This window comes from Giraffa tippelskirchi, chromosome 1, assembly GCF_054371585.1.
Source record: "Giraffa tippelskirchi isolate mGirTip1 chromosome 1, T2T-mGirTip1v1.2.pri, whole genome shotgun sequence".
Taxonomy (NCBI): Eukaryota; Metazoa; Chordata; class Mammalia; order Artiodactyla; family Giraffidae; genus Giraffa; species Giraffa tippelskirchi.
The window spans coordinates 41950885-41977551 of NC_137275.1; the positions used below are offsets into that span (position 1 = coordinate 41950885).

Consider the following 26667-nt stretch of genomic DNA (forward strand, 5'->3'; position numbering starts at 1 on the left):
GAATGGATTCCTGTCAGGTGTTGCCATCTTTTGGCCCAAGGATGTTGCTCCATTCCATCCACTCACCCTGGAGAGCTGAGTCCGATTGCTCAACCATTGCTAAGACATACATCGTTGACTCATTTCTTTTTAAAATTGAATGCTTGTATGGTACTGGCACAAAGACAGAAATATAGATCAATGGAACAAAATAGAAACCCAGAGATAAATCCACGTAACTATGGACACCTTATCTTCAACAAAGGAGGCAAGAATATACAATGGAGAAAAGAATCTCTTTAACAAGTGGTGCTGGGAAAACTGGTCAACTGCTTGTAAAAGAATGAAACTGGAACACTTTCTAACACCATACACAAAAATAAACCCAAAATGGATTAAATATCTAAATGTAAGACCAGAAACTATAAAACTCCTAGAGGAAAACATAGGCAAAACACTCTCTGACATAAATCACAGCAGGATCCTCTATGACCCACCTCCCAGAATATTGGAAATAAAAGCAAAAATAAACAAATGGGACCTAATTAAACTTAAAAGGTTTTGCACAACAAAGGAAACTATAAGCAAGATGAAAAGACAGCCTTCAGAATGGGAGAAAATAATAGCAAATGAAGCAACGGACAAAGAATTAATCTCAAAAATATACAAGCAACTCCTGCAGCTCAATTCCAGAAAAAAAAACGACCCAATCAAAAAATGGGCCAAAGAATTAAACAGATATTTCTCCAAAGAAGACGTACAGATGGCTAACAAACACATGAAAAGATGCTCAACATCACTCATTATTAGAGAAATGCAAATCAAAACCACAATGAGCTACCATTTCATGCCAGTCAGAATGGCTGCTATCCAAAAGTCTACAAGCAATAAATGCTGGAGAGGGTGTGGAGAAAAGGGAACCCTCTTACACTGTTGGTGGGAATGCAAACTAGTACAGCCACTATGGAGAACAGTGTGGAGATTCCTCAAAAAACTGGGAATAGAACTGCCATATGACCCAGCAATCCCACTGCTGGGATACACACTGAAGAAACCAGAATTGAAAGAGACACATGTACCCCAATGTTCATCACAGCACTGTTTATAATAGCCAGGACATGGAAGCAACCTAGATGCCCATCAGCAGACAGATGGATAAGGAAGCTGTGGTACATATACACAATGGAATATTCAGTTCAGTTCAGTCACTCAGTCATGTCCGACTCTTTGCGACCCCATGAACTGCAGCACGCCAGGTCTCCCTGTCCATCACCAACTCCCGGAGTTTACACAAACCCATGTCCATCGAGTCAGTGATGCCATCCAACCATCTCATCCTCTGTCGTCCCCTTCTCCTCCTGCCCCCAATCCTACCCAGCATTAGGGTCTTTTCCAATGAGTCAACTCTTCCCATGAGGTGGCCAAAGTATTGGAGTTTCAGCTTCAACATCAGTCCTTCTAATGAACACCCAGGACTGATCTCCTTTAGGATGGATTGATTGGATCTCCTTGCAGTCCAAGGGACTCTCAAGAGTATTCTCCAACACCACAGTTCAAAAGCAGCAATTCTGCGGCGCTCAGCTTTCTTCACCGTCCAACTCTCACATCCATACATGACCACTGGAAAAACAATAGCCTTGACTAGATGGACTTTTGTTGGCAAAGTAATGTCTCTGCTTTTAAATATGCTATCTAGGTTGGCCATAACCTTCCTTCCAAGGAGTAAGCGTCTTTTAATTTCATGGCTGCAATCACCATCAGCAGTGATTTTGGAGTCCAAAAAAATAAAGTCTGATACTGCTTCCACTGTTTCCCCATCTATCTGAAACAGAACGCCAGTCCAGGTTCGATGCATGAGACAAGTGTTCAGGGCTGGTGCAATGGGATGACCCAGAGGGATCGGATGGGGAGGGAGGTGGGAGGGGGGTTCAGGATGGGGAACACATGTAAACTCATGGCTGATTCATGTCAGTGTATGGCAAAAACCACTACAATATTATAAAGGAATTAGCATCCAACTAAAATAAATAAATTAATAAAAATAAATAAAATAAAATAAAATTGAATGCTTATTAGCACGGTGCTAAACATTTTACAAACATCATCTGATTTAATCCTTACAATGAACCTATGAGAGAAGCACTACTCTTTTCCTTTTACAAATTAGGATCCCAAGGCACAAATGCTAACTTACCTGATCAGACAGCCCGAGACAGGCAGGGTTTGAGCCCTGTTCTCTCTAACTTCAGAGTCTGAACTCTTAGCTCAGTGTTACACCATTAACTCATCTTCATGGGTGCTGCCCGGTGGGTGGATGGCAGTAACTCAGTGATGCATGTCTCAATTCCTTGACTTTATCAGACTACAGATACATCTAACTCCTCCGAGCTATTACAACACTGTCTGTATCATTCATTTGGCAAATATCATTCATTGTCTTACACAGTGTATTTGATTCTGTGTATAAACATATTTTAGTTTGCATTAATTGGGGATCTTCAGTTGCATGCTACAGAAACTAACTTCAACTAACTTAAGGGCTCCCTACTACTCTCCGACTGAAATATGGGAAGAATATTATTGGGTGATTCACAGAATCAGAAGAAAAGAGAACCACTTGATCTTGGGAAGATCAGAAACAAGGGTGACTTTGGAGATCTTTATAGAAGACATTTATGGGTGTTCTCTTTTGGTGTGAAATGGGAATGATTTAACTCTAAGTACCTTCATTCAAGCAGTGTCACCTGCCCAAGATTCACACTCCTGGCAGAGATGGAGAGTCTGATTGGCCCAGCTAGTCCAATCATCTGCCTAATCTTTGTAGAGCATGCGGACTGTGATGGATAATCTTACAGGATCCAAATGATCCTACTGTGATACAGGAAGAGACACAATCCGTGTCTAGATTATTGTGATTAATTTTATATCCCCTGATGCAATATTATAATTTTTCAGGCAGAAAAGACAATCTATGGTACAAAGACAAGGCTAAGAGGCAGGAAATTATTAAGACAAGGGACCCAGAGAATAAGCAGAGAAAGTACAATTCTTAGAATGATGATGCCCTAGGAATAGGCACATAATTTTAGCCTCTATCAGTAAAAGTTAAAGTATTCATCTATTACACTCTCTTAGCTATTCCTCTGCTCTCTTCTACTTAGAGAACTGTTCCCTGTGATAAATTTTATGGTTTGAGCAATCTTACAGCAGATTACTCCTCCTGAATAAACAAATATGGAAATGAATTTTTATGAACACAAGTTAGATGTAGTTCATTTATAGCTGTAGTTAAATAAACTTGGCTTTAAAAAAGCTAAGTAAAATTATAATGAGTGAATTTTAATATAAACCACTTCAAGATTTTTTTTTTTCAAATTAAATTTAGGGCCTACAAACTGTCTTAGGAAAGCAGGTGGTGTATTGGATTAAATTTTGTATTATTCCACTACTTAGAAATTCTTTTAGAAAGTTCTCTTTCCCTAAGTGCTACAGTATTGACTGGTCAACCTGACCTCAAAGTAGTTGTAGAGGATCGATGTTGGCTTTGTTACAGCTTGGCAAAGATTGGGAGGTAAGATAAGAACTGTTGGTCCAGAAAAACAACCCAAGATATGTTATATTCTAACAAAACAATATAAAATTTCTTCCAAACAACTCTCAGACCTTTCTGCACATATTTTTTAAGTCATCTGCAAAACTATAAGGATCATGATTGTGTAATGAAAATTAAATAGAAACCTCTAAAGATTAATAGTAACATATGGATAATCATTAAAGAAATTAAATTCAATACCCTAAATTTTCAAACAATTGCACTTACTGTTTATATACATATTATCTTTTGATATGTTTGCATGTTTTAATACACATATATCATTCCATGTTTTACCTTTTTCTTTGATGGCTCAGGTAATCCTCCTACTTCATGATCACAGCAGCCATGGCTCTCATTATCTCCTATCACAACATACCAAGAAGGAAGTAGATATGGAGGCTAAAGACCCTGTATGTCTAATGAACTTTCTTTTTTTTTCAGGATGGACAATCTCTTTGGGGATCTCTTAGCAGAATTCCTCCTAGATCTCATGACTAGAGCTGGATTTACACAAATATGTACTCCTCAATCAAACATAAGCAAAGGAGAGCTGGACTGTCATGGCCAGCTGAGACCAGGGCAAGCATGCTGCCCATTATAATGATCTGGGAGGCTTGTAAAAACCTGGGCCCCATCTTCAGAGATTCATATTTATTTGGCTAGAGTAGGGTGCAGATATCAGGATTTTTAAACATTTCCTCAACAACTCTAACATGCAGCAGGTTGGGATCCAAGGGTCTATGCCAGCTTTGATTTTTCACATTTGTCTGGCCTGTTCCTACTCTGTAAAAAGCAGAGCTCTGTTAGCAAGGAGGAGCAGGCAGACCCCACAGCTCAGTGTCTACGAGAGGAACAGACAGTAGATCAAGTAAACCCACCTCCCTAAGACAGCATATCTGAAATCGACAGAAGACATTGTTCATTTAGGCCCTCCATGAATTTAATTCATCAATCTTTATAGAATGTATACCACTGTGAAGACCCTGTATATGTATAAGGTAAAAACTGGGAGTAGAGCGCACTTTATCTTCTAAGTCCAATTTCCTTGTAACAACCTTCACTCAGCACCTAGAATGGGATCCACATCTAGTTACATTTGGCTCTAGGTTCAAGCAGAGAACAGAGCCTCTGCCCTAATGCAACTTACTTCCAAGAATACTGTTGTGCTCTGAACATTGTAAAGAAATACATGTGAAGGTTTCCTCCTTCCATGAATTAACAATTCAAGTCTGCCTGTTCACTTTCTACATTTTAACCTCAACATTTATTAAGTATGTACATGTTCTAGACAGATACTGTTAAACAAAATAATTCTAGTCATAAAGACTGCAGGCTTAGATATAGGGGAAATATACTAAAGAAGTAGAAAGACAGACATATTTCATATTATAGTAAGTGCCATGAAGGAAAAAAATAGGCTCTTATGAGAGAATTACAGGGCAGTATAATTGAAATGAAAGGAGATCCAGAAAGGCTGTTTAAAGTGGGATGGTGACAAATATAAAATTCAGATCAAAGCACATTTCTTCAATTTCTTAATTTCTTTTCCACTACCTTCTCCTCTAGCTGACCACGCTGGAACTTTTTGAAAGACTCACCATCTTGCAAGTGAAATTATCTCAGAGAAGCTGCTTTCTCAAGATTTTTGGGCAAGACATGTGCTCGTAGACTGATGTTTGTCTTGCTTGCTATATATTCTCCATTGTTTCTTATCACCTGATTTCGCTTTTTTCATATATTCCTCTCCCCCTTTCCATCTGCACCACTGTCTTTTGTCTTCCTCTTTTCAAAATATGAATAACTCCTAAATGCACCTAATACTATACTCACTGAGAAATTAAGTTAGCATTATACCATGGTTGGAGAAGGAAATGGCAACCCATTCTAGTATTCTTGCCTGGAAAATCCCATGGACAGAGAAGCCTGGTAGGCTACAGCCCATGGGGTTGCAGAGATGGACGTGACTGAGCACCCATGCATACCAGCATACCATATCATGGTGCTGCCAAATATTAAAAACTGAGAACTCTTTTAAAACCACAAGCACACATGTGAGCTGTCTTCCAAAGGACCAAAAAGAAACAACAAAAAAACCCCAAATTACACTAATTTGTTCAGAGGTGTGAATGATGTAGCCTACACCATCGTAATTGACTTTGCCAAAGCCTTTGACTGTGTGGATCACAATAAACTGTGGAAAATATTTCAAGAGATGGGAATACCAGACCACCTGACCTGCCTCTTGAGAAATCTGTATGCAGGTCAGGAAGCAACAGTTAGAACTGGACATGGAACAACAGACTGGTTCCAAATCGGGAAAGGAGTATGTCAAGGCTGTATATTGTCACCCTGCTTATTTAACTTATCTGCAGAGTACATCATGAGAAACGCTGGGCTGGAGGAAGCACAAACTGGAATCAAGATTGCCGGGAGAAATATCAGTAATCTCAGATATGCAGATGATACGACGCTTATGGCAGAAAGTGAGGAAGAACTAAAGGGCCTCTTGATGAACATGAAAGAGGAGAGTGAAAAAGTTGACTTAAAGCTCATCATTCAGAAAACTAAGTTCATGGCATCCAGTCCCATCACTTCATGGGAAATAGATGGGGAAACAGTGGAAACAGTGACAGACTTTAGTTTTTTCGGTTCCAAATTCACTGCACATGGTGACTGCAGCCATGAAATTAAAAGACGCTTACTCCTTGGAAGGAAGGTTATGGCCAACCTAGACAGCATATTAAAAAAGAGACATTACTTTGTCAACAAAGGTCCATCTAGTCAAGGCTATTGTTTTTCCAGTGGGCATGTATGGATGTGAGAGTGGGACTCTAAAGAAAGTTGAGCGCCGAAGAATCGATGCTTTTGAACTGTGGTGTTGGAGAAGACTCTTGAGAGTCCCTTGGACTGCAAGAAGATCCAACCAGTCCATCCTAAAGGAGATCAATCCTGAATATTCATTGGAAGGACTGATATTGAAGCTGAAACTCCAATACTTTGGCCACCTGATGCAAAGCATTGACTCATAGGAAAAGACTCTGATGCTGGGAAAGATTGAGGGCGGGAGGAGAAGTGGGCAACAGAGGATGAGATGGTTGGATGACATCACTGACTCAATGGACATGAGTTTGAGTAAACTCCTGAGTTGGCAATGGACAGGGAGGCCTGGTGTGCTGCAGTCCATGGGATTGCAAAGAGTTGGACACGACTGAGCAACTGAACTGAACTGACACCACTGTAAAACCCTGCAACTTCAGCTGTGGGTTATAGACCTGCAGCACTGATATTACCTGGGATCTTGCTAAAAATGCAGTCTCACAAAACCTGCATTTCAACAAGATTCCTGGTTGTTTCATATGTACATTAAAGTTGGGGACTTGCAGATGCAGAGGATCTCAGAATATAGAGTTATGAGAATTAATAATCTTAGACACCACTGTATATTTAACCTTCCTGGCATAGCCATTTTTGCTTTCGCAGCACTTTTTCATTTCTTTATATTCTCTAAGTTACAATATGTTGCTCTTTTCCTATCCCATCTGTAGCACACAATATTACAGATCTCTAAGATCTAGAAAATTGTAGCTAATGAGAGTCATCCACTGTTTTTCATTCAAAATATCTTATTATTTAATTTTGAAAAGCTGTATTAAACTGTTTCTAATGCCTTAGAATAAACAGATACTAACACAAATATAAACTGAGACATATAAATTAACCAATGTATATCTTTAATAGGAATCATGTACATCTTACTTTCTCAAAATTTCTATCCAGTTATTTAGATAATTTTGTTATTTGAGCTGCTTACTTTTTTGGATTCTTTTCTAAGAAGTATTTTGCTATCTGTGTTTTCTTTAAGTAAGAGCCATACCACCTCAGGTAAAATTAACCTTGGCCTGTTAACAGAAATATTAGACAGTGTTTGGTCTTTAGATGTTTAAATATATTTATATCTGTAACATTCTTGAGAGAGAGGTCACTGTTGTGTGGAATATCAGCTCTGTTAATACTTGGCTTGAACCTTGAGCAATTCAACCAACCTTGGATCTTCTTTGGCTCCAGATCATCTACAAATATTAAGGTTTTTTCCTATGTCAATAAAGAACATATACACACATATATGAGTTTGATTTTGTTTTTAAATTAAATGTTGAGCTAATATAAACTAAGATTTATAAGGTATGTGTAAGGTATAAAGTATCATAGTACAATGAAATCCATGTAGCCACTGCTCAGTTTAAGTAAAATAACATAATATATCTTTAAAATCCTACCCCTGCTCGATACCATAATCTTCCCTTCCTGCTCCCTCATCACTCCACAATTTTATGATCATTTGCTTGCTTTTTCTCAGTTATACCACACTTGTAACTCTAAATATTGTTTATTTTGAACTTTTATATTAATAGAATCATATGGTAAATATTCCATGACTGACTTTTTTTTTAAACCTGACATTATTTTCCTGGTATTTATCTGCACTATTTTTTGTAGATAAAATTCACTAATTTTCACTATTGTATTGACAAATAATGAATATACCTTAATTTATCCATCTACTATTAATGGAAAGTTGGATTATTTGCAAATTTTTGCTATTAAAACTGTACTGAGGGACTTTCCTAGCAGCCCAGTGGTTAAGAATCTGCCTTCCAAGGCAGGGAATGTGGGTTGATCCCTGGTCCAGGAACTGGGATCCCATATGCCATGGGACAACTAAGCCTCAGTGCCACAACTAGAGAGAAGCCCACAGGCCGCAATGAAGGTCCTGATGTAACCAAAACTAAAATAAATGTTAAAAAAAACCCGAAGACACTGTACTGATAGGGTCTTTGTGTTTATGCATTAAGGACACGAGTCTCTTTATGGCAGTGATTCTCAGTCCTCACTAAGTACCACTGACTATGTTTTATGGTAAATGACATGTAATAATTCTTATATATTGATTTTATAAGAACTTGCTTTCATACAAATGACAGCATATGATAAATTTAAGAATAATATTACCACATTTCAACTTTTTGGAAAATGTATTTCAGATTGTTACACAGAATCACATGATCCTTAAAATTCAAGTTTACAGCTGATCTTCACAAAAGCCTTATCCATATACACATTAGTTATTCAGAAGGAAAAATTAGATACAGTATTTTAATAGTTACATGATTTGTAAACAATACTGAATTACTGAAAGCTGAAGAACTCTCAATGAATTACACATAGGATAACCACTCCCAAATACAAGAAGTGAGCCAATAAAGGAAAATTTTCTGTTCAGTCATAGAAAAATGATAAAGGCATTTATGATGAGATTAATGCTTTAAGTTAGTACACAACCTACTGGGCGAATAAAACTGCCACATAGGTTGGTGGTTTTGCTCTTGAATATATGTGATATAGTATTACCATTTTGGAGAAGAAAATGGCAACCCTCTCCAGTATTCTTGCCTGGAAAATTCCATGCACAGAGGAACCTGGTGGGCTACAGTCCATGGGGTTGCAAAGAGTCAGACACAACTGAGCATGCATGCATTACCCATCTATCTGACATTAAGTAAGACGTAAAATTTCAAGTCTGAGTTCTCAAAATGGTTGCTTGTCATTTTTGAATAGTGTATGGTGTACTCAGAGTGTTTCTTTCCGTTTATCTTTTCTTCTTTTATAAGGTTTAGTGGGACTGTGCAATGCTGGAACAATAATCCAGAATGTCCTGAATAGTGAATTCCATTGTAACACCAGATCCAGGATAACAGCGAGCTATCAAACCTTCAAAATGCTTGTACTGGCGAATAAATTCATCCTGCATGGAGTGCCACACCACCTATAAAAAATGAAAATAAGAGTCACTAAACTACAAATGACAATAATACACAAACAAGAATGTAGAAATATTGTTAAGACATATTCTAAGCACTTAGGATAGCATAATAGTTAATCACTGTGGACGGTGACGGCAGCCATGAAATTAAAAGATGCTTGCTCCTTGGAAGAAAAGCTATGACAAACCCAGACAGCATATTAAAAAGCAAAAACTTCACTTTGCTGACAAAGGTCTGTCGAGTCAAAACTATGGTTTTTCCAGTAGTCATGTACGGATGTGAGACTTGGACCATAAAGAGGGCTGAGTGCCAAAAAACTGATGCTTTCGAACTGTGCTATAGAAGATTCTTGAGTCCCTTGGACTGCAAGGAGATCCAACCAGTCAGTTCTAAAGGAAATTAACCCTGAATATTCATTGGAAGGATTGATGCTGAAGCTGAAGCTCCAATATTTTGGTCACCTGATGCGAAGAGCCGACTCACTGGAAAAGACTCGGATACTGGGAAAGATTGAGGGTGGGAGGAGAAGACAGTGGCAGAGGATGAGATGGTTAGGTAACATCATCGACTCAATGGACATGAATTTGAGCAAACTATGGGCAGTCCGTGGGGTCGCAAAGAGTCGGACATGACTGAGTGACTGAACTGAACTGGGAGAGAGTAAAGGACACGGAAGCCTGGTGTGCTGCAGTCCATAGGGTCACAGAGTCAGGACTGAGTGACTGAACGACAACAGTTAAGAATGTACATTCTGAAGCAAGATTCCTAACTGCTCGAGTGGCCTTGAGTATGTTACACCACTCTTCTGTGCCTCAAGCTCCTTATCTGTAAACTGGGTGGTGATAATAATAGCTTCCTCACAGATTCAAATGAGATTAAATGAGTGAATGTATGTAAAGTGCTCACAACAGTGTTTGACACAGCAATGTTTATTACATTTTAGCTGTTATTTTATCTGTTTCAATATCCAACACAGATGTGGCTATGCACAACTATGTATGAAATAAGACTAAGGATTAAATGAAATTTCACATCAGATGAAAATTTAATTTATCTAAAATTAATGACGCAAAACACTTCTTGATGACATGGAGGACACCAAGATGAGTCAGACTAAAGGAATCTATAATCTGGAAGTGGAAACTAAAATGCCAACAGATATAAGCAGAAATCAACACAACACTGTAAATCAACTATACTTCAGTCAAAAAAAAAGTAAACGAATGAACAGTCCCATAAAAAATAAATTTTAGACAACTATCAAGACAGAATTTGACACAAACACAGACATATTAGTAATATCAATAGGTTACATTTATTCGACTTATTTCATATCAGCACAGTACAAAGTACTTTCAGTTCAGTTCAGTCACTCAGTCGTGTCCGACTCTCTGCGACCCCATGAATTGCAGCACGCCAGGCCTCTCTGTCCATCACCAACTCCCGGAGTCTACCCAAACCCATGTTCATCGAGTCGGTGATGCCATCCAACCATCTCATCCTCTGTCGTTCCCTTCTCCTCCTGCCCCCAATCCTACCCAGCATTAGGGTCTTTTCCAATGAGTCAACCCTTCGCATGAGGTGGCCAAAGTATTGGAGCTTCAGCTTCAACATCAGACCTTCCAATGAACACCCAGGATTGATCTCTTTTAGGATGGATTGATTGGATCTCCTTGCAGTCCAAGAAACTCTCAAGAGTCTTCTCCAACACCACAGTTCAAAAGCATCAATTCTGCAGCGCTCAGCTTTCTTCACCGTCCAACTCTCACATCCATACATGACCACTGGAAAAACCATAGTCTTGACTAGATGGACTTTTGTTGGCAAAGTAATGTCTCTGCTTTTAAACATGCTATCTAGGTTGGCCATAACCTTCCTTCCAAGCAGTAAGCGTCTTTTAATTTCATGGCTGCAGTCACCATCAACAGTGATTCTGGAGCCCAAAAAAGTAAAGTCTGACACTGTTTCCACTGTTTCCCCATCTATTTCCCATGAAGTGATGGGATCAGATGCCATGATCTTAGTTTTCTGAATGTTGAGCTTTAAGCCAACTTTTTCACTCTCCTCCTTCACCTTCATCAAGAGGCTCTTTAGTTCTTCTTCACTTTCTGCCATAAGGGTGGTGTCATCCGCATATCTGAGGTTATTGATATTTCTCCCGGCAATCTTGATTCCACCTTGTGTTTCTTCCAGCCCAGCGTTTCTCATGATGTACTCTGCATATAAGTTAAATAAGCAGGGTGACAATATACAGCCTTGACGTACTCCTTTTCCTATTTGGAACCAGTCTGTTGTTCCATGTCCAGTTCTGACTGTTGCTTCCTGACCTGCATACAGGTTTCTCAAGAGACAGGTCAGATGGTCTGGTATTCCCATCTCTTTCAGAATTTTCCACAGTTTATTGTGATCCACACAGTCAAAGGCTTTGGCATAGTCAATAAAGCAGAAATAGATGTTTTTCTGGAACTCTCTTGCTTTTTCGATGATGCAGCGGATATTGGCAATTTGATCTCTGGTTCCTCTGCCTTTTCTAAAACCAGCTTGAACATCTGGAAGTTCACGGTTCACGTATTGCTGAAGCCTGGCTTGGAGAATTTTGAGCATTACTTTACTAGCATGTGAGATGAGAGCAATTGTGCGGTAGTTTGAGCATTCTTTGGCATTGCCTTTCTTTGGGATTGGAACGAAGACTGACCTCTTCCAGTCCTGTGGCCACTGCTGAGTTTTCCAAATTTGCTGGCATATCGAGTGCAGCACTTTCACAGCATCACCTTTGAGGATTTGAAATAGCTCAACTGGAATTCCATCACCTCCACTAGCTTTGTTCGTAGTGATGCTTTCTAAGGCCCACTTGACTTCACATTCCAAGATGTCTGGCTCTAGGTGAGTGATCACACCATCGTGATTATCTGTGTCGTGAAGATCTTTTTTGTACAGTTCTTCTGTGTATTCTTGCCACCTCTTCTTAATATCTTCTGCTTCTGTTAGGTCCATACCATTTCTGTCCTTTATCGAGCCTATCTTTGCGTGAAATGTTCCCTTGGTATCTCTAATTTTCTTGAAGAGGTCTCTAGTCTTTCCCAATCTGTTGTTTTCCTCTATTTGTTTGCACTGATCGCTGAGGAAGGCTTTCTTATCTCTCCTTGCTATTCTTTGGAACTCTGCATTCAGATGAGAATATCTTTCCTTTTCTCCTTTGCTTTTTGCTTCTCTTCTCTTCCCAGCTATCTGTAAGGCCTCCTCAGACAGCCATTTTGCTTTTTTGCATTTCTTTTCCATGGGGATTTTCTTGATCCCTGTTTCCTCTACAATGTCACAAACCTCTGTCCATAGCTCATCAGGCATTCTGTCTATCAGGTCTAGTCCCTTAAATCTATTTTTCACTTCCACTGTATACTCATAAGGGATTTGATCTAGGTCATACCTGAATGGTCTACTGGTTTTCCCTACTTTCCTCAATTTAAGTCTGAATTTGGCAATAAGGAGTTCATGGTCTGAGCCACAGTCTGCTCCCGGTCTTGTTTTGCTGACTGTATAGAGCTTCTCCATCTTTGGCTGCAAAGAATATAATCAATCTGATTTTGGTGTTGACCATCCGGTGATGTCCATGTGTAGAGTCTTCTCTTGTGTTGTTGGAATAGGGTGTTTGCTATTAGCAGTGCGTTCTCGTGGCAAAACTCTATTAGCCTTTGCCCTGCTTCATTCTGTACTCCAAGGCCAAACCTGCCTGTTATGCCAGGTGTTTCTTGACTTCCTACTTTTGCATTCCAGTCCCCTATAATGAAAAGGACATCTTTTTTGGGTGTTAGTTCTAGAAGGTCTTGTAGGGTGTTCATAGAATCGTTCAACTTCAGCTTCTTCAGCGTTACTGGTCGGGGCATAGACTTGGATTACCGTGATATTGAACGGTTTGCCTTGGAAGCGAACAGAGATCATTCTGTCGTTTTTGAGATTGCATCCAAGTACTGCATTTCGGACTCTTCTGTTGACCATGATGGCTACTCCATTTCTTCTAAGGGATTCTTTTTTTTTTTTTTTTCTTCTAAGGGATTCTTGCCCACAGTAGTAGATATAATGGTCATCTGAGTTAAATTCACCCATTCCAGTCCATCTTAGTTCGCTGATTCCTAGAATGTCAACGTTCACCCTTGCCATCTCCTGTTTGACTACTTCCAGTTTGCCTTGATTCATGGACCTAACATTCCAGGTTCCTATGCAATATTGCTCTTTACAGCATCGGACTTTGCATCGGACAAAGTACTTTATGTATGTATTATTCCATTTAAGTCTCATGACAACGTGGTGAAGGCGGGTACTATGAATATACACCATTTCTGCCAGTTCAAAGAGTGCCTTCTTCTAGGATTTTTCCTTGTAAATCCTAAATGTCACAAATCTTAAATTCCTAATAGCCAGCTTAAGACTATCTCACTAAATAGCTTTACTTATACTTTTTGCTTCTCATCTTTTAGCTCACAGTATTTCTTCCACTGGGAATGCCACTTCTACTTTATCCGTTAAGTTAGTATCTGACTTCCAGAGACTAACATAAATGCTTTCCTTCATGAAGCCTTCCACGATGCTAAAATCAGAGTAATTCTTACTCATCTCTACCTGAGGTTTAAATCTGACTCTATCATACATTAGCTATGGGATCATGGTCACATTACTCTACCTCTCTAAGCTCTGATTTTCACATGTATAAAATGGCAATGGGAATAATATTAGTGCCCACCTACAGAGTAGAGGTACTATTTCTGCTTTTCAAATAAGGAAACTGAGGCTCAGAGAGGTTAACTAACTTGCTCCAAACCAGGTAGCTTTACCTGGAAGCAGATTATGAACCCATATCCAGGCTTCCATGCTCAGGATCTCTCCACTGGACCATACACCATTCCATTCCCTTACTACCCTCCAAACTAAAACAAAACAAAACAAGTAATGAAAAACTCATTCCCAAACAAAAGCAACTTAATGACTCAAAACGATACAACAAAAATATAAAATACACAGAGATAGCCATATAAACTTGTATAAATATTCCTTTCTTCCTCACAATTTACTAATTTTGTCTGCATTTTATATGGCGCTTTCCTCCTGCACTAAAATTAGAAAATGTATAGCATTTCTACAGGAATATTTTGGGGGAAATAGATATATATAAGGATGTGCAATCTAGGTAGGTTAAAAGAACTAAAGCATACCTGAAGTAAGTTCTCCTCTTCACATAAATGTTTATCAACCTTCTTGTAGAGGTTATCGAGACCTTTTTTCACTTCTTTTCCAGGATACTCTTTAATAACTTTTCGGAGTTCTTGTTTGTTAAACGCAAGTTGATAGCTCACTTCCTCCTCTCTTATACCCTGTGCTACCCGAGCTTCAACACCTTCAAAGAAATGCTTCAAGGAAATGAAAAGAAACAATGGCTCAGAACTGCTGTCATTACCACTTAAATTAAAAAAAAATATGATTATAAAATAGTATATATCCACTGTGTAAAAATCAGATAGTGTGTGAAAATATAAAGGATAAAATAATAATCAGCTATTATCACACTACTCAGAGATAAGCACTGTCCAAAAGACTAGATTTCCCTCTAGTCTTTTGATGTGTGAGTATGAAAATGAGATTATTTTGTATGCTATATTTTTCATTTAATATTTTATAAGTTTTTCCCAAAGTATACATTTTAATGGTTGCATCATGTTCCATCCAATGACTATACTGTGTTTATTCATTCCTCCAGTATTAAGTATTTAATATTTACTTTTTTTCTTGAAATTGGCAAAATCTATTCATCAAAAACAAAATCTATTCTAAATACAGTTATAAATAACTTTCATACATAGGTATTTACCCACATTATTGATGACTGTCCAGCATAAATTTCTAGGACTATTAATTCCTCAGTTGAGGAGTGTATTCTGAAGATTCTTTATATACACCAATTGCTTCCCAGAAACGGTCAATCACTTTATATTTCTGTCAGCAGTATATGAGACATTTTATCTTACCATACTATCATCAGCATTATCATAATTAAAAAAAAATCTTTGTCATTTTGAAAAGTGAAAAAGGGGGACTTTCCTGGCAGTCCAGTGGTTAAGACTCTGCCCTTCCAATGCAGACGGCATAGGTTGGATCCCCGGTAGAGGGAGGGGGAGGGGAAACTAAGATCCCACATGCCGAGTGGTGTAGCCAAAAAAAAAAAAGGTAAGAAAGGTTTATTTGTCATTTTATTTCAATATTCTTCAGCTAGAAATGAAGTTTATCTGCTTTTCATATGCTCAGTAAGTACATTCAGAACCCTTACCCATTTATTTATTGGGATCTTAGTGCTTTCCTGATTGATTTTAAGAAGATCTTTTATATTAAGTATACTCACTGTTGTGTTATAAATATTCTTCTCAGGTTGCCTTTTAAGTATAATTGGTTTTTTAACATGCATATTGATTGTCAAGTCTTTACTTGAGCACATGATTTAATACTGACAAGTCAAATCCCCTCACTACTCTCTAAAATTTTCTTAGCAATTATTTATTCTTCATTAAATTACTACATTTGTAATAATAATTTTTTAGACAAATCTGTTCTGGATATTTAAAACTTTTTTCTATACAGATTTTTATTTATATTTATTTATTTTTCTACACAGATTTTTAATTGGTTATTATAACATATAGGAAACAAATTGTTTTTGGATATATATATATGTATATATATATATCTTGACTAGGTTAAAAAACCTATTTTACTTTACCAGATAAAATAACTTCAACATATTATATACAGGTAATTATAACCCTGAGGGCTTCCCAAGTGGCGCAGTCACAAAGACTCCGCTTGCCAATGCAGGAGACACAAGAGACACGGATTTGATCCCTGGGTTGGTAAGATTCCATGGAGGAGGAAATGGCACTCCAGTCCAGTATGATTCTCTTTTTATGTATCTTTATGTTTCAGTCTTACTGCATTGGCTACAGCTTCTGTAACAATGTTAAATAATAAAGGATCTATCAATGTTTCTACTTTAAATTTGATTTCAAAGGAAGTTCCTTTATGTTGCAGTTACATATCATGCAGGCTTTAGGTCTGAGACAGACCCTTTACCCTAAAGGAATATCTGTCTGTTCTTCAGTTTATAAGGCACTGGTTCTGCATTTGAATTGCTGACAACACATAGACAATTTTTATTTGACTCGAATTTCAGAACATAGAAGATGACTAATCACACTGTGGACATAGTTTGTTAGAAGGGTCCATTTAAGCTTCTACTATGTTGCAAAGTTCTCTAAAACTACCATTTCTCATGTTTAAAGATCAGATTTGCTTTGGGGAATGACAAGTCAAGAAAGGAAGGATAAAGAAAAGGCAATGAATAAAACAATTTTTTATTTTCTTTTTATCTTGACAGTTTTCAAAATCTTCAACTGAGCTAGGGATAAAGGTTAGCCATTTATGAGGTAAGAAATGGAAGACTGGTATAATGGAAAAGGCTAAATCTATGGTTAATCCCCCTGCTTTGCTACCTGTCAATTATTACAACTTTTTACTTACTTTCAGTTTCTTAATTTGTAAAACAAGGATAATGCTATCTTACCCCACATCACGGTTTACAAGAATTAAAAGAAATAATGTATATAAAACATCTAGCAGTGTCTGAGCAGCTTCAGTGTCTCAGTCCATCCTTCCTTATCCTCCTGCACCAATGAATGAGACAAACTTAAAATAAATGTCTGTTGTGTTACTCACATGTAAACACAGGTTCAAAACCAGGAAAAATATACTGAATGAAAATATGCTTACATTTAGTTTTTCAAGAGGTTGTCCTAAAGAGTATATGACATAAGACTGAAGGTGATCTGTGTATTTTTGTTTGGCTTCTTTTTTTTCAGCTTCTAGACATGAGATTTTCAAACGAGAAAGTGTTGCAAAAATATGGTGGAAGTTTTCCATCATGACTACATCCCTGGGGGTCTTCTGGCTTTCATTTGCTACTTTCTCCACTAAAACAAAAACAGAAAAAATATAACAATGCCCTGGTATGAATATGACCACATTTAGATATGGAAAAATTACATGATTTTTTTCAAGTTTAAGAAGTAAGTACATTTCTGGACTTAATCAAATAAAACATACTGTATTGAAGGATCTACCTAAACCTAAATAAAAAATCACTCTAAAACAGTCATATATATATATGTATAAATTTGGATTCCTATTTCACATCTTTTAGCCAAATTAATTCTAAATTGTTCAAGTGCTTAAAATGTTAAAAGCAAATAAATGAATGCAATCATAAGTACTAAGAAAAATAAACCTAATTAAAGAAATAATTCTGTGATAGTATGAACTTTCTAAAAATGGCCCAAAACTTAGAAGTCATAAAGAGAAAGATGAATAAATGTGACATATAACTTGGAAGCTGTCACACAATAAAACATACCATAAGCAAAACTGATTTATATCCTCCTAGGTTAACAAAGGATAATAAGACTGACAATACCGAGAAATACTGGGTATCGAGGCAGATGTAATAGAAATTTGCACTAAAGGCTCAAAGGACTAAACAAGTATAATCTTTCTGTGTGGTTATTTGGCAGAAACTCAACAGACACAAAAGTTTTGACCCAGTAATTATTTCTAATAATTGATCCTAAGGAAATTGGACAAGTATACAGAAATATACAGAAAACTGGAAACAAACCAAACGTCTCTTAACAGAAGATTTGCTAAGTAAATAATGATACATGGAATTCTATGTAATCATTAAAAGGGATTATGGTTATCTATATTAGTAGACAAGGAAAGACACTAGAATCATAGAGTCTAGCAGGTTCCAAAACAGTGTGTAAGGTATGATAAAACATTTTTAAATTAGAGAACACATAATATGTGCATATATACCAGGGAAAGAGATATATTGAAAAGTTTAGACAGGTAAGAATTAAATGTTGTCTTTGTATGATGAGATTACAAATTACTTTCTTCTTGATTTTTAAAGTCAGTTTGCTGATTTTGGGGGGTATGTAATGAGCATATACTACTTTACAATCAGACAAAGCAAAGCTACTTTGAATTTTAAAAGAAATATCAACCACATAAACATTCAATCATATAATTTATCATCTTTCCCCTAAATCTGTTTCCACCAAAAATGTATTATCTGTAACTGTTGAGATGATTTCACTTTTGTCATTTTTTTTTTTTAATTCCTGAATTGATGCAGTCAGATCATTTATTTCAAATTAAACACATCCACACTGTTTCCATAACTTAACTGTGTGATCTGACATAGGAAGATGATGAATTACACTATTTTAGCATTAATTTGGGCTTCCCTGGTAGCTCAGCTGGTAAAGAATCAGCCTGCAATGCAGGAGACCCAGATTCAATTACTGGGTCAGGAAGATCCCCTGGAGAAGAGATAGGCTACCCATTCCAGTATTCTTGAGCTTCCCACGTGGCTCAGACGGTCAAGAATCCACCTGCAATGTGGGAGACCTGGGTTTGATCCCGGGGTTGGGAAGATCCCCTGGCGGATTGCAAGGCAACCCATTCCAGTATTCTTGCCTGGAGAATCCCATGGACAGAGGAGCCTGGTGGGCTACAGTCCATGGTATTGCAAAGCGTCGGACATGACTGAGTGACTAAGCACACACACATACAGACATCACTGTTGATCATCTCTAGAAGACTCTTGCTAAAATGCAAATGTAATCCACGAGGTCATTTTTGTGTTTAAAAAATGAATTTCAATTTTGCATGGTGATAGCCCATATGAACCCTAAAATGTAAGTAGTTCCTGGTGAATACAAATGGGTTTTAAGTACTGTTTGTTTTTCAAATTTAAGAAATCTTTAATTTCAGAAAACTTAAAAAAGACTATAGACTACAGAAAATAATGAACACATCTGTCCCCCAACTTCTAACTTAATCAGAAATAATGAGAACCAACCAAAAATACCAGAAATAAGGAAAACCACCACCAAAAACTTCTTATAATGTAACAAGAGCTTACCATTAACAAATACTCCTCTGATAAGTTTAGTATATGCTTTATCTAGATCTCCACGACGCTCAGCGTTTTTAAAGATTGATTCTGCGAGTCCAGCAAATTCTTCAAATTCAGCAACAAATGGGAGAATTCCTACTTTACTCTTCTTTGAGATCTTTACTTCTTCCATTTGCCTTATTTGGTTACTCTAAAGTTAGGCAGAAAGCAAGGGAGAAAAATAGCTAAGCAACTTAGAAACAACATACAATTAAAAGCAGATATATATACCACAAAGGCATGATGTAATTTAATGCCTAGAACATTTTGGACATTTACTATTCAAAGATTAATACAATACAGATAACTAAGAAAAACTATTTCTAGAGATTAAAAAGTACATATATATTATTTAAGAAACTAAAATCAAGGAAAAAAATCCAAATTATTCAAAACAAAATGCACTCAAAGCTTGTGAACCTCAGGTCTTTGTTTAAAGTAAAAACAACCAATGAACACTTCTATCATTTATAAAAGGTAAGTATAGAGTGACTGCCCATTTTGGGGCAGAGCAGATACCAGAGCACACACAGGATCTCTCAAGATTATTTCTGGTTGGTGGCTGTATAGTCAAGTTTGAGAACCACGGCCATTTCCAAATCTCATCAGCCTAAAATTTGTTTGGATAGAGAAGTTCTATATTTTGGGGGTATGAGAACCAAGAAGGAGAACAAGTATTTCTACTGTGGATTTGCATTATACAGTTTCCATGTATCTATTAGTTATTTATTCTAAATCTGTATAGTGAAGTACTTGTGTAAGATGGATACAAAGTACAAATAGACATATAGACAGAATATAGACATTTTGGTTCAAAATAATCTGTGGGTTCAATTATGATTCTGTGTACTTCCAGAGGATCTAGTTCTATTCCCAGTAAGAATTACATTGCCAAAGTACTGAATCATTTTCAACTCCTACTTAAAATTTCATTGTGCTGAGATTTTGGGGGTATAACCTGAAAACCATATGATGTGTAGAGATTAGAAAAGTAATTGTTCTTTTGTTCAATATGGTACTGAAAGTCCTAGACATAGCAATCAGGCAGGAAAAATAACTAAAAGGAATCCAAATTGGACAAATAATTCTAAAACCTGTACAGAAACACAGAAGATCATAATAGCCAAAGCAAGCTCAAAAAAGAAGAACAATATCAGAGGTATTATGCTCCCTGATTTCAAACTATACTACAAAGTTATAGTCATCAAACAATATGGTACTGGTACAAAAACAGACATATAGATCAATGGAACAGAGTGCCCAGAAATAAACTCATCCTTATATGGTTAATAAATCTATGATAAAGAAGGCAAGAATATACAATGAGGAAGAGACACCCAAATCATATCATTTTCAAAGGTTAAAGAGTACAAAACCACATCACTATAGTGTGAGGTAAGAAATGTACTGGACTGCAGTGTCCAGCTTGGTAGTACTTGATATGTTTCTAATTTTATCTCTCGTTCTTGGTAGGCTTATCTTTTTAGCCCTGTTCCTTGAAGAACACTTTGGGCTTGGCCACCAGATGAAAGTACCAAACTCAGATGCTATCTATTCCACTTTCTGCAGTCGTCTGACATTCATTCTTTGGCTCAATACACACAGAACAATATACTACTTTTTCAAGGTATGCCTTAGGTCCAGATCTTGTCCTAAGTACCAAAACATGTAACACTCACTGAACACACACAACTGACTGGACACTGTGAAAAGACTTGAATTAAACAGATTGATGACAACCAACAGAAGGAACTATCCTTCTCCCTTCAGTGACAAAAGGTAAATCTTTTGGAAATACATGCAATTTAGGAAAAAACATGACTTTATACCTTTGTCTAGGTTAATTTTACTGAATTTCTTCACTTCCCAGTTTTGAGAGTAACATGAACATTCTTTAGCAAACTATTGCATCTGCCTACAATGTGGGAGACCCGGGTTCGATCCCTGGGTCAGGACGATCCTCTGGAGAAGGAAATGGCAACCTACTCCAGTACTCTTGCCTGGAAAATCCCATGGACGGAGGAGTGTAGTAGGCTACAGTCCACGGGGTCGCAAAGAGTCGGACACGACTAAGCGACTTCACTTTCACTTTCATTACTGTCATCATCATCATCATCACCATTACAAGTGATCAGTCACAAGCTCTTATTCTATACCAGGCAATGTGCTAAGCACTTCATTTGAACCCAGGTCTACATCTACCTGACACTATTACATCTTACACTTTTAACAATTACATTCAACTGGATTGAGAGGTATTATATTCAAGTTTTATAGAAAGTTTTATATAATAGTTTTATTTCACTGAAAAGAGCAACAAAATCTTCATATTCTAAAAATGTATAGTGTTCTCATGATTTAGTTTTCTAGCTATTCATATTCTATGTCACATGGGACTCATTATCTTAGACTTTAGTAATTGTTTATTTTCCTTTTGGCTATCAGCTTACAATCAGACCTTACAGGTTTATCATTACTTCTGAAGAAAGCTGGGCAGGGGAGAGGATAAGTGGCCAAATTTCATAATATTTCAAATGCCAGTGCAATCATTTGGTGGGGAAGGAGGGTTAACAAGTCTGTTGAGGTGACATTTAAGTTTCTACGGATGGCTTTTAAACTTTCAGAAATCAGTAAATATCATTTTTAAAAAGTATAAAAGATGATGTGGATTTTAATTACCCTTAATATTTTTATTATTCTCTCATTATTCTATGGGCTTTCCTGGTGGCTCAGCTGGTAAAGAATCTGCCTGCAAAGTGGGAGACCTGGGTTTGATCCCTGGGTTGGGAAGATCCCCTGGAGGGAATGGCTGCACACTCCAGTATTCTTGCTTGGATAATTCCATGGACAGAGGAGTCTGGCAAGCTACAGACCATGGGGTTACAAAGACTCAAACATGACTGAGCGACTTTCACTCACTCATTATTCTATGGCTATTCAAGCACTGGATTTAGCTTAGAGGTTACATAGTAGAATAATTCAGATGATAAATATCTACTTTTACATATTAATACTAAATATATTAATAAAATGAATCTCTTTTTAGAACGTGGCCCAATCCTGTTCATACCTGAGTTCACCAAAACCTAACAGAAAAAATAGTTAATGATTTTTTTCCTATTAGAAGGAGAAAAATGATAACTGCCAAAAGTTGTCATAAGAACAATTTATTCTTAAAGCAATATGATTAAAGCTATTAAATTAAAAAAATACTTTAATCAATTAAAATAATCCAAATATTAACTATCCTATTGTAATATGTTAAAAGAAGAAAAACAACAAATTCAAGTTTCAACTGTTTCATTAAATCTATGGTCACTAATCAGTCAACTGGGATTTCAGTTACTTAGTGAATCTCAAGTGTAATAACTGCTGCCTCTATGTCAGCTACTCCAGAACTTGCCATGATTCACAGTGTAGATGGGATACTACTTGGCACAGCACCATCCAACTAACCCTGCTCCTGTATATTGCAGCCAATACCCTGCTTCAAGGCTTTGGGGGATATGAAGAGTAGATCCCCTGGTGGAAAGCTGAAATCTTTTAAATACACACACACACACACACACACACACAGATAGATATTTTGCAGTGGTTAAGAGTTCTAAGTTATTAAAAAAAAAAAACCCAACTTACAATACATTTGTCAAAGTTCCTTTTGACAGTCACCAAAACATTTCCCAACGTAGTACTCAGAAAAGAAGCAGGGTCCACGTTTTGTGCAGTCCACACATGATGACTCATTTTGACTAGCATGTAAAGGGAGTTAAAGCTATCAATTTTGTCTCCTAACGCAATCAAGTTGTTCAGTTCTGGCTCAATGCAGCGAAATATTTTAATCATCATTTGGCGGATCATGTCTTTCCTGTTCAGAAATACAAAAACAGAAAAGTTGTTACAAGCTTCAGGTGTATTCACCTTTAACTTTAATCCCCTGGGTATACACAAAATGACTAAAATTTGATATTTCAACTAACACTGTCCAAATAGTTAATTATTCTAGAATGGTTTCCAATATAAACATATTTTTTTGAGGTTGCATTTTATCACTCAAAATAACGTTGTCCTTTCTAGAACTGGGTCCTGAAATGTGCTTTGTGATTTCTGAGAAATACACTACAATTCAAATTCTACTTCCTACCAGCAAACATCAAAATTGACTGCATTTGTGTGATTACAAGAGCAAAGAAAAGCCGAAGAACCATAACTAGGACCAATTTTACTTCAGTGAGATGTTCCATAAAACACTGGGCACACAGATCGGTGTTCTGAGTGTTGTCAGTTATGGACAGTAATCTGGACTCCTCACTGGGCAGCATTCCTTTCTGCTCAATGGAAAGTTTATTTTTTTTCACAATAAACAACAGATAGTAGCAAACACATACTCAGATGAAACAGGCAGTGGTGTGCCAGCATTATGTTGCCGTGACAAAGTTCCTCCATCTGTGTCCTCTGCTTCAGTCTGCAAAAATTATTCAGGTACTTTACATAATAAAAGACCAACAATTTGACTAGTTTAGTTTATATAGCAATAGCCTGTTCAGTCTTAAAATTCCTAGGAGAGAATATATTATGAGAAATAATGATTTTTAAAGGCAGTATTATCAATGAGATTATATAATTTAATATGTTGTTTCAGAATGTTCAGGAAAAACTTTGTTTTTAGATTTTATCCGAGAATGAGAAGTTGTGTTTGTGTGTGAGCACATTTGGGGGGGTGGGGTGGGAGAGAAAGGTAGAGGAGACTCAGAGGGAGTGTAGGAATGAGAGAGCAACTTAATAAAAAGCTGAAAACATCTAGGAACATGTTCAAGGGAGAATTTTGAAATTAAAATCATTCTAATAAAATTAATCATTCTAATAAAACTCGAGCATAAAAAATGCTGTCAGAAGTTCTTACAGAAACTAACAAACAAATTTACTAGCAATACCATCTACAAGAACAAATCCCCTAACCATTTGAAAGACTTAATTTCTCATTCATTTGAGGACTGTTTTTATATGTTGGTTCTTTTAAAGATCATCTTAATTTAAAAAAAAAATCACTCGATTTGCATTGTGCTTTTAAGTTCTTTAAAATACTCTAGCAAATGTCTCATATTATTTTCTTACATTTATGCCACCAGAGAGCCATGTTCAATAGGCATTATTATACCCATCACACGGATGAGGAAAAATAGGGATTAAATAACTAGTTTAAGGTCTCATAGTAAGAAAGCCATAAGAAAGATTCCAATTTGAGGCTTCGCCATTTTTTTCTTTCTTGCTTTCGTTTATTTTTTAAGACCACAGGGGCTTCCCTGGTGGCTCAGTGATAAAGAAATCTGCCTGCCAATGCAGGAGCCATGGGTTCAATTCCTGGGTTGGGAAGATCCCCTAGTGAAGGAACTGGCAATCCACTCTAGTATTATTGCCTGGGAAATCCCATGGATAGAGAAACCTGGTGGGCTACAGTCCACGGGGTTGCAAAGAGTTGGACACAACTTAGCGACTAAATAACAACAAATATACATTAAAACATCACTTTTTTATTTTTAAAATTCTATTTACCTTTTCTTGATCACTAAAACAATAAATTTGCTTTTAAAAATATTTTTTACCAAGTAAACTCAGACATTGCCCTCACTCATCAATTTGGAGGATGTTTAGGCCTAAGATAGTCTAGAATATTAGAGTAGATGCCCAAACCCTATCCCTTTTTATTATCTTGTATGATAAAAATTATTTAAAAAATCCTTACAATGTAAATTCTTTCTGTTCTGATATTGAAATTATGACAACATACTGATTAGGCTAATTATAATATAGATCATAAATATGAGCTAATAAATAAATGTCACCCATACCATAGTTCCAGGCATACTCTGATGTTGCTGTAGTTTGAAAAATTTACTTATGAAGTCTTGTTCTGCCAGACACAGGGGCTCCAGTTCACTCAGTACCTGTTCAAAGATCTGAAGAAAACCAAAATGATCCTACAAAGAACTGAACAAAACGCTTAAAATAACATTCCACATTTAATCACTTTTCTGCAGCAACCAGGGAAGCTTTATCTATAATCTTAATAGAATCCCCCAAACAAATACTTCCAAGATTGACGGGACAATGCAATATTGATAAGGCATAACAGGGTCAGAACATACCTAAAACAAAACTGACAACAATTATTCACTCGGAATCTGGAAAGAGGGACATAGAGATAAAACTTTTTATTTGAACAATTTAGCTTCATAAAAGCTGTTTCCTCTTTGTAGTCACTCAAATAACTGGATTTACAATGCAAGCTCTTTATGATTTATAACAAATTTTAATACAGCTGCGATGTCATTTAATTGATGAATCACATTTCAGTTGCCATTTGACCAGTATTTTTTTTTTTAGATTCAGAAATGGAAAGTAAGACATAGTTAATTAAAAGAGTCAATAGAGCCCAAATCTTTGAACACAATGAAAGCAATAACAAACTGGTGCTAGAAAACTGACAGTAATGTTTAAGAAACACGTGTTATTTTATTTTACCTTATCAAATTTGGTTCTGTCCGCGACATCGAGATCAGAAGCTGACATGTTTCCCATATCCAACAAGGAAGATGACTGAGATCTGCGATTCCCTGAACTCTGAACACTGAGTTTATTTAGACTAGAAGTAGATCCAGTTAATTTCCCGGAACTTCCATGAAGACCTAAGAAATGATGAAACTTTAATAAAAGTTGTGACCTTCATGAATAAAAGATCCATGGCATAAATCAGGGCTCTCTTCTACTGTCCTGGTCTTCTGGGGCTCATATTAGTTAGGGCACAACTCTACCATATGTAAAGGATGTAGAGTGTCTTTCTCTTTCATTAAGATTTGTGTTCTATTTCTGAATATATGTAAAGATAGGTGAAATCATACAGAATCACAGAATAAGATTGAAAGGGATCTTAAAGATCACAATGTGCCCTGCCCAGTCTCACCACAGTTGCCTGATGATTTTTCTAAAGTAGATGAAGATTTCTTTTCCATTCAGAAGACATGACTATGGATGAAAGTCATTGACCCCCTAGAATACTAGCTAACATGATGACTGTATTTCTAGAAAAAAACTGCCATATTCCAATATTACTTGCCTCTACATTAAATCAACATATTAGGCTGAACCATATGAAACTACCAACACTCAGTTATTCTTGCCTTACTAAAAACGTCAATTACACATGACTCAATACATTCCTG

General features: G+C 36.8%; 1 protein-coding gene across 13 annotated transcripts in view; it reads right to left on the bottom strand.

Annotated features, from left to right (window-relative positions):
- Positions 1–8588: 8588 nt before the first annotated feature.
- The window catches only part of EXOC1 (exocyst complex component 1), a 61190-nt gene continuing 43111 nt past the window's right edge, over positions 8589–26667 (bottom strand). For all 13 annotated transcript variants that reach the window (XM_081589160.1, XM_081589141.1, XM_081589105.1 and 10 more), the window contains 8 exons: positions 25970–26133; positions 25297–25404; positions 23836–23912; positions 23087–23315; positions 19418–19601; positions 17203–17402; positions 14601–14795; positions 8589–9398 (listed from right to left, as the gene is read on the bottom strand). In XM_081589160.1, coding sequence (XP_081445286.1) covers positions 9246–9398; positions 14601–14795; positions 17203–17402; positions 19418–19601; positions 23087–23315; positions 23836–23912; positions 25297–25404; positions 25970–26133 — 1310 coding nt within the window. In that variant the 3' untranslated portion in view covers positions 8589–9245. The remainder of the gene's footprint in view (positions 9399–14600; positions 14796–17202; positions 17403–19417; positions 19602–23086; positions 23316–23835; positions 23913–25296; positions 25405–25969; positions 26134–26667) is intronic.